A 9,156-nucleotide genomic window follows, 5' to 3' on the forward strand; every position below is an offset into this window, starting at 1 on the left:
TTCTGATCAGCTTGTTTCGCCAAACGTCTCATGTTCTGCTCCATCATTCCCACAGCGAGCAGAGCAGCGGCACCGAGGACAGAAAACGAGGCAGGAAGGCAGTGAAGAATCAGAAAAGTGCCTCAGAATCAGAGAGCGAATCAGAAAGCAGCGAATCAGAGGACGAGTCAGAGGAGGAGTCAGAGGAGGAGTCTGAGTCCGACATCAGGAAAAAGAAGGTTGGGCTAGATTGAAACAGAATACTAGCTTACTACTTAGTTAATACTGTGAATTATATACAGTATACTGCCTGCTGTTTTTTTACATGAGTTGCATAGGAGATAAAACAATGCAGACAGTGTGTTAATAAACAGTGCTATTATGCTATTTTAATGTTAATCACATGGATAAGAGTTAACGCAATACAGTTTTTCTCATTTCGCTCAGACACCCATATCAAAACAACCTCCCAAACAATCCAAAAAAGAGAGCAAGAAGGAGACGCAGGAAATGTCTTTGCTGGATCTGGATGACTGTGAGTAAAACCTCTAACTCATAAGATAAGATGAAAGACAAATGCTTGAATGTAAAAGCACAATTTGTCTTTCTCTCTCCCAGTTGAACTGGCTCCAGCATCGGCTCCAGTGACTCCGGTAAACTTCCTGTCCAGTAGTTTGGTGTCTGATCTGGAGGGTTTGTCACTGACCGACTCTATTCTGGCACCTACAGTGAGTTTTGGGCCAAAGTACAATTGTAAATTACAATTAATACAGCAGGTATTGTCACGGTGTACACACGAGGAGGACACAGGAACACGCAGACGAGGATATAACTTCAAATAATAGTCTTTACTGATGACATCAAGGTAGGGCAAGACAAGGCAGGGCAAGACACAGACAGGAACACCGGGGAGTAACGAGTAGACCAGACGAAATCTAACTGAACAGACAGGACTAATATACAAGGGATAATCATAGACAATTAGACAAACACGGCTGGACAAGAATTAAACTAATGATTACATTTAACAAGGACAGAAAACAAACCAAATATAGACACAAGAGGCGGGAACACATGACACATACGACAGAGGACTGACAGGTATTTTGTCACAATCTAGGGTTTTCATTTTAGATCTGAGTCTGCAGAAAAAAGTAGTTTTCACTTTAAAATTATTCTTTTTTGTTTATTTTTTAAGCACATCTTTTTATTGTTTTCAGAATCAGAATCAGAATGAGCTTTATTGGCCAAGTATGTTTACACATACAAGGAATTTGTTTTAGTGACAGAAGCTCCACAGTGCAACAGAGAGACAGCAACAGGACAGGACACAGATAATAAAGAATAATACAAATATCCAAATAGGCAATGTACAAAACAGCAAAAACACAATATGTAATAATATAGACAGTTATGTGTGTACAGGTCTGATATGTGCAAATTTGAAATGAAAAAATTAGATAAATAAAAAAGTAAGCAAGTGTGGTGAATAAATAAATAATAGAGTTGTGTGTTCCACGTTTTATTGTCAAGTGTTCATGAGATGGATTGCCTGAGGGAAGAAACTGTTCCTGTGTCTGGTCGTTCTGGTTCTGAGCTCTGTAGCGTCGACCAGACGGTAACAGTTCAAAGAGGGAGTGTGCTGGATGTGAGGGGTCCAGAGTGATTTTACCAGCCCCTTTGCTCACTCTGGATAAGTACAGTTCTTGGAGAGTGGGGAGGGTTGTACCAATGATTCGCTCAGCAGTCCGGACTATCCTCCGTAGTCTTCTGAGGTCAGATTTGGTAGCTGAGCTGAACCAGACAGTTATTGAAGTGCAGAGGATGGATGGCGGAGTAGAACTGTTTCAGCAGCTCCTGTGGCAGGTTGAACTTCCTCTGCTGGCGAAGGAAGTACAACCTCTGCTGGGCCTTTTTGACAATAGAGTCAATGTGATTGTCCCACTTCAGGTCCTGAGAGATGGTGGTGCCCAGGAATCTGAATGACTCCACTGTTGTTACAGTGCTGTTCATGATGGTGAGTGGGGGGAGTGCAGGGGGGTTTCTCCTGAAGTCCACTATCATCTTCACTGTTTTGAGCGTGTTGAGCTCCAGGTTGTTAAGACTGCACCATACAGCCAGCTCCTTAACCTCCTGTCTGTAAGCAGACTCGTCACCATCCTGAATGAGGCCGATCAGTGTGGTGTAATCTGCAAACTTCAGGAGCTTGACAGAGGGGTCTTTAGATGTGCAGTCGTTGGTGTAGAGGGAGAAGAGCAGTGGGGAGAGAACGCAGCCCTGAGGAGCTCCAGTGCTGATGGGTCGAGTGCTGGATGTGAATTTACCAAGCTTTACTAACTGCTGTCTGCCTCTCAGGAAGCTGTTGATCCACTGACAGACAGAGGTGGGGACGGAGAGCTGTGTCAGTTTATTCTGAAGGGTGTCAGTTTATTCTCCGCTGTGTTAAAAGTGGAGCTAAAGTCCACAAACAGGATCCTCACATAAGTCCCTGGTCTGTCCAGATGCTGCAGGATGAAGTGCAGTCCCATATCGACAGCATCATCCACAGACCTGTTTGCTCTGTAGGCAAACTGCAGGGGGTCCAGTAAGGGTCCAGTGATGTCCTTCAGATAAGCCAAAACCAGTCTTTCAAATGATTTCATGGCCACAGACATTAGAGCCACGGGTCTGTAGTCATTAAGTCCAGTAATTTTGGGTTTCTTTGGGACGGGGATGATGGTGGAGCGTTTGAAGCACGAGGGGACTTCACACAGATCTTCAACTGGTGGGACATGTAACATGCTGTCTGTATTTTGGCAGTTCGCGGGAGAGATTTGCTTTATTAAAGTCCCCGAGAATGATTAAAACAGAGTCCGGGTGTTTCTGTTTCGTTTTGTTGGGTAGAGAGCGGAGATTTGCCAGGTGGATGCTAGACAACGGCATTCGAAATTCAAAATACACAAAAGAAAATCATATGCAATGCCAGATTTAAAAACAAAAAAGTTTTTTCCTTACTGGCAATTTTAAGCATAAACATTTTGTTAGATTTCTCTGAAATTTAATATTTTATTTATTTTTTTCATTTTAAATATTGTATTTCAGAACTTTTTCCTCAGAATAGCAAAATAAAGACTCATAATTGCAAGGAAAAAAAGACAGAAATGTGAGGAAAATTCACAGTTAAATTTTTTACATTTGGAATAGAAACAAATGTCAAAACAACAGTAGTTACTTTAAGTACAAATTTTTTGTAACATTATAAATGTCTTTACTGCCACTTTTGATCAATTGAATTTATCCTTGCTGAATTAAAGGTTTTATTTCTTTCCAAGAAAAAAAAAATTACTGACCCCAAACTTTTGAACGGTACTGTATAATATGATTGATTTGATATAAATAAAATCTCTTCTGTTTTCTCACAGACAATTGCTCCTTCTGGTTTGATAAAGATGTATGAGCTCCTACATCGTATAACAGGTGAGGGTCTTGCGGTTGAGTATTGCTTCAGCCGGCAGCCCTTCAGTCCAGACCCTAACATGGTGGCCGTCCAGATCCAATTCACCAACAACACCAACTCCGAGACCAAAAACCTGCACATAGAGGAGCCCAAGATGCAGTCAGGGATGAGGATCCGAGAGTTCGCTGAGATAGGTCTGCAACCCAACGCAGTATCAGATTTCCTACAGAAGCTTTTTATACGACTACTTCAGGTTTATTTTTGTTCTTTTTGCATTGTTCTTTCAGATGTGTTAACAGCAGGTGAATCGGTTACTGTGGTGATGGGCATAGATTTCTGTGATTCTACACAAGCAGCAAACTTCCAGCTGTGGTGAGTGTTTAAAAAGAGCTAAATTATAAACTTCTATTTCCTAATGTCCACTTGTTACCCATTTCAATTAACACCAGTAAAATATGGAGTGCCACAAGGATATGTTTTAGGCCCTTTGCTATTTTCAATATACAGAACTTTCACAGAAGATTCCAAAGTAACAATCCCATAATGTTTGCAAAATGATAAAATATTGGTTCTTTAATGTTCTTTACATTTGCGTAACAAGAAAGTTCTAAAATCATTTAAAAAAACTGGACATTTGGAAGGATCTGAGAAAATTCAGAAATAACAGTTTCATAATGTAATGGTTAACATTCTTAGAACATATTTTTCTTAGCTGGTTAGTCACCTTGACATTAAATAAAACTACAATGGTCCATTTATGGTCGTAATTTAGATTTTCATGACCATTCTACGCCTTTAGAATTAAACGGGCTGCATATTTCTTCATGTATATCACTTCCATTCATATAAATCATATAACAGTTTCTTGATCCAATTCCAATTATCCTTGTTAACTTTTTTCAGTTCTCACACCCGCAAGTTCTTCGTTTCCATCCAGCCGCCCGTCGGGGAGCTAATGACACCTGCGTTTCTGACAGAAAACGACTTCAAGAAGGAGCAAGGTAAGAGAACGTCAGCCCATCCTCTTTTTAGCACTCCCAGTTGCTCCATTGACTGCTCCTTTTCCTCAAAACGCCTGTAATTTTTCTCTTCCTGTGCAGCAGTGTCTCTCTGAAATTCATTTTCAACAGTTGATATGTGAGAGAGAGAGAAGTTATGTCTCTCTTTCATTATTCATGAAATATGAATTTCATGTTTCATGGCTTTTTCTAATCTGAATTCTTCTATTGTGCACTAAAACTACATATTTTCGTAACCAGAATTTTGGCTCTTGATACCACAGACGCCTTTCTCGTGTACTGTTATCATTTGCATGCAAGCATTAGCTTCTAGCTAAACTCGTTAGCTTACAATTCAATATTCACCACAGCACAAAGTGTTGTGTAATATTTGCTTCAAAAGCATGTATACTTAGAAAATCCACAGGAAGTGGAAGTAGTACCATAGTAGTACCATTTTTAACATATCTGACAAATCTGAATCTAGCATACATTATAGACTGTAGTTAGCATGCTGCTAACAGCTCGGCATAAACGTCTGTCAGCATTTTAGTGTGTTTTAACATATTAGTTTAACAAACTCATGTTTTCCTCTTCCGTGGGCTCGTTTTGCCGCTGTTCGTTAGAGAATCTTTTGAATGGTAAGTTTATCTGATGTAGCCGATTAGCATAGCTCCTCCTCTTCCCCTATTGTTCCTGATTTGTTTACACAGACAAACACAACCAGCTAATAGAGAACTTTGGCTAATGTTCTGGCAAAATGTTCTTGTAATAACGTTAATAGAAAATTTGTTAAAAGTTATCTTTAATAATGTTCTCAAAAAGTTAGCACAAAAACGTTATTTATATATTGTTCATAGAATACTTTTTTTGTGAAACAGTATGTCTAACATTTGTTACTACCTGTTTGAGAACATTCAGAGAACATTCATAAGTAACATTATCATAATGCTAAAATGGAACGTTCGCATAACAAAGAATTTTTTTTATTTCAAAACATTTGAAAAACTGGATATTTTCAAAATTCAGAGAACATTGAAATTTTTTGGAACATTGAGATGTTTTCGCAAGTTAATGGGAATGTTAGCCAAATGTTCTTGGAACATATTTTTGTTAGCTGCACACCCCTTCCTGTTATTCTAGAAATGCTTTTGCTTCCAGCTGCTCCTCCCTCTTACCGCAGTCTCCATCCTTGGCGACTGTTACCATGACTATGCATTTCCTCACGGCATGTCAAGGTAACATTATGCTGCATCTAGGAATGTGCCTTAGAAACACTGAATCTGTCCGATTGACCCTGAACCATCACGACACTCGTGAGGCCAGCACGCTCAGCACAGCTCACAAAACCTGTTGTTAACACTGTTGTTGTCCTGTTCAGCACATAATAAATATATTTCGAATTTTTCCTACACTATTCATAATGGTTGACAAATCTCAAGATGCTGGTTTGTTGCAATGCTTTCTGGGTAGGGTTTTTATTGTTATCTAAAACTACAAAAAAAAAAATTTGGTACGTGAAATAAAGCGTAAATAACATATAAATGTTAGATGGGAAAAAAAAAAATATATATATATATATATATATATATATATATATATATATATATATATATATATATATATAATACAGATATTTATAATTATCTGCTTAACTGGTTATAAATTCTTTAAATAGACATGAAAGAATCATAGAAACGTAAACAAAATATAATCCATATAAAAGCAATATCGGTAGGTTGGAATGAATAAAATTTGTAAAACTGAAATGAAAATGAATTAAAGCTAAATAGAAATAAAAGCAAAAGCTCATAAAAATGACAAACAAATTTACTAAAACTAAAATTGAAAACATAAAAGCTAATTCAAAATATTAATAAATACCTTACACAAATATGTGTTTTACATAATATGTGACCCTGGAGCACAAAACCAGTCTTAAGTCGCTGGGGTATATTTGTAGCAATAGCCAAAAATACATTGTATGGGTCAAAATTATACATTTTTGTTTTATGCCAAAAATCATTAGGATATTAAGTAAAAATCATGTTCCATGAAGATATTGTGTAAATTTCTTACCGTAAATATATTAAAACTTAATTTTTGATTAGTAATATGCATTGCTAAGAACTCTATTTGGACAACTTTAAAGGCGATTTTCTCAATATTTTAATTTTTTTGCACCCTCAGATTCCAGATTTTCAAATAGTTGTATTTCAGCCAAATATTGTCCTATCCTAACAAACCATACATCAATGGAAAGATTATTTATTCAGCTTTCAGACGATGTATAAATCTCAATTTCGAAAAATTGACACTTAAGACTGGTTTTGTGGTCCTGGTCACATATGTATCATATTAACAGATATTTATTAATATATTGGTTATAGACTCTTTAATTTAGTGTGTCTGTTTTTTGGTTCTGGATATTGGTTGTTTAAACAATAATAATCTGTATAAAAGATTTTACAGCACTGTTCTGACCAAGACATGCTTTCTGTCTCTTTTCACAGGTAAACTGATGGGAATGAATGAAATCTCAGAGAAGTTGACGCTGGGAGAGAAATGTGTGAACGAACACGTCATCGTTGAGAGAGTCACGGCCACCGCCAACTTAAGCAGAGTACCATGCGGTTCAGATAAAGAGTGCAGGTAACACACGCACACGTGAAGACAGTGGCCCTGTCCCAAATGAAGACTTTTGGAGTCCACAAAATCTTGCATAAACGGCTTGATATGAGAAAGGGGTTTGGATTTATCGAGATTTAAAAAAAAAAACAAGCATACACACACTGCCAACACACATTTCAGCTCAAACAACATGTTAAAGTGAATTTTGCATCCGACGACCCCTTTAAAGTTATAGTTCACCCAAAACTGAAAATTCTCTATTGAATTACTCACCCTCATGTCGTTCCAAACCCGTAAGACCTTCATTCATCTTTGGAACACAAATTAAGATATTTTGATGAAATCCGGGAGCTTTCTGACCCTGCACAGACAGCAACACAACTACCACGATCAAGGCCCAGAAAGGTAGTAAGGACATCGTTAAAATAATCCATGTGACATCAGTGCTTCAACCATAATTTTATGAAGCTATGAGAATATTTTCTGTGCGCAAAGAAAACAAAAATAACAGCGTTATTCAACAATTTATTCTCTTCCATGTCAGTTTTTAACGCTCGTTCATGACAGTACCGATGTCACATGGACTATTTTATCAGTGTCCATACTACCTTTCTGGGCCTTGAACGTGGTAGTTCCCTTGCTCTCTATGCAGGGTCAGAAAGCTCTCGGATTTCATCAAAAATATCTTAATTTGTGTTCCGAATATGAACGATGGACTTACTGGTTTGGAACGACATGAGGGTGGTCATTCCTTCTCAACAGGGTAAATAATGACAGAATTTTTATTTTTTGGTGAACTATCCCTTTAAGTAGTTCCAGTAAGAGTATTAGTTGTATTTTAGAGGAATTAGTATGTTAATGTATGTAGGTTTGAGTAAAGGGTCCATTATTTGAGTATATGTTAAACTCTTTCAACTTTCTTTGTTTTGCTGTCTGTTTTTCTGGCCTGTGATCTTTTGAAATGTCAGTACACCTCCTCCTCCTCCTCCTGCTCCTGTTTACAGATTCGCAGGGAAAACGGTCAGCAGCGGTTGTCTCGTGCTGGTCACCGTCGCTACGAAGGAAGGTGGCGGAGCTCAGCTGACGGTGAACTGTGAGAAGATGTTGATCGGCACGATGCTGGTTAAAGACATCATGCAGGCCCTGTCGCAGTGATGGCGCCCCCTACAGTCAACACCCTCCTACTGCTGCTTACCGCATTGATTTGCATCTCTGTGTAGATATTACCCCAATGTGGACTCGCTTGTAGCATCAAAAATACACTTAGAACTGATGTCAGAACAGCAACAGTAACATTCACGGCCCCGTAATCAGGATGTTCCTTCCTTTGATGTTCCTCTGTTGAATGTTGCATGACATCAAAGACAGTTAGTAAAGACAGTCTTTAAACTCGCCACAATTAATTCACAACTCTGTACGGTTTATTTTTAAGTGTTTATCTTTCACACTTTCTGAATGTAATGTCTTACTTCTGATGCCAGACCGCATCCCAATGACGACAGCAGATTTGTTTCCAGAAACCACCTCAATCTGGTTTTGAAAACATGAACTTTGTTGAACTCTCTGAAACATGTTCATATTGGTTTCATGTTAGTTTAGCAAAATCAAAAGCTCCAAAACACATCAGTATGAATTTACTGTCTTCATGTTGTAGCAACATCTCTTTCGACAGGAAATGTATGTCTTATCTGTATTTGCGAATGTTTAACTGCTGAATTTAGGACTATGGACTGGTGTATCACTCGACATTCATCAGCTTCTTGTTCTCGTGAAGCTCTCAGAAGAATACAGTATCTCACAATCTGGTTATTTTAGATAATTTAATGCAATCTGGAGCTGTTTATCCTGGTGAAGACACTGTTAGTAATTAGTTTTGAGATGTGCTTGTTGGCATAAACCAGATCTTCCTTCTCCCCTAGGTTGAAAATGAAATCCAGCTTTACTGACTCATCTCAGTGTGACTGTGGGAAATCATGTGTTGTTTGAATATTATATCTCTATTTATTATAAAGAGTTTTAAATGTCAATAAAAGAGAACGCACACTCAAATTTAAATGTCTTCTATTTTTTTTTATTAACTTTGTGTTTATGGTTTGATATTTATGCAGTATT

At 37.9% G+C, this 9,156-nt stretch overlaps 1 protein-coding gene across 5 annotated transcripts in view; it reads left to right on the forward strand.

Annotated features, from left to right (window-relative positions):
- ap3b2 (adaptor related protein complex 3 subunit beta 2) overlaps positions 1–9,096 on the forward strand; it is a 50,492-nt gene extending 41,396 nt beyond the window's left edge. For 2 of the 5 annotated variants that reach the window (XM_079411709.1, XM_079411712.1), the window contains 9 exons: positions 56–218; positions 427–514; positions 598–707; positions 3,381–3,609; positions 3,703–3,787; positions 4,319–4,416; positions 5,040–5,054; positions 6,927–7,065; positions 8,049–9,096. In XM_079411709.1, the coding sequence (XP_079267835.1) occupies positions 56–218; positions 427–514; positions 598–707; positions 3,381–3,609; positions 3,703–3,787; positions 4,319–4,416; positions 5,040–5,054; positions 6,927–7,065; positions 8,049–8,199 (1,078 nt within the window). In that variant the 3' untranslated portion in view covers positions 8,200–9,096. Of the gene's footprint in view, positions 1–55; positions 219–426; positions 515–597; positions 708–3,380; positions 3,610–3,702; positions 3,788–4,318; positions 4,417–5,039; positions 5,055–6,926; positions 7,066–8,012 lie in introns of all 5 variants that reach the window. The other 3 variants (XM_079411710.1, XM_079411713.1, XM_079411711.1) reach the window with 3 other exon arrangements.
- The last annotated feature ends 60 nt before the right edge of the window (positions 9,097–9,156 follow it).

The sequence above is a fragment of the Barbus barbus genome (genome assembly GCF_936440315.1).
Source record: "Barbus barbus genome assembly, chromosome: 48".
Taxonomy (NCBI): domain Eukaryota; kingdom Metazoa; phylum Chordata; class Actinopteri; order Cypriniformes; family Cyprinidae; genus Barbus; species Barbus barbus.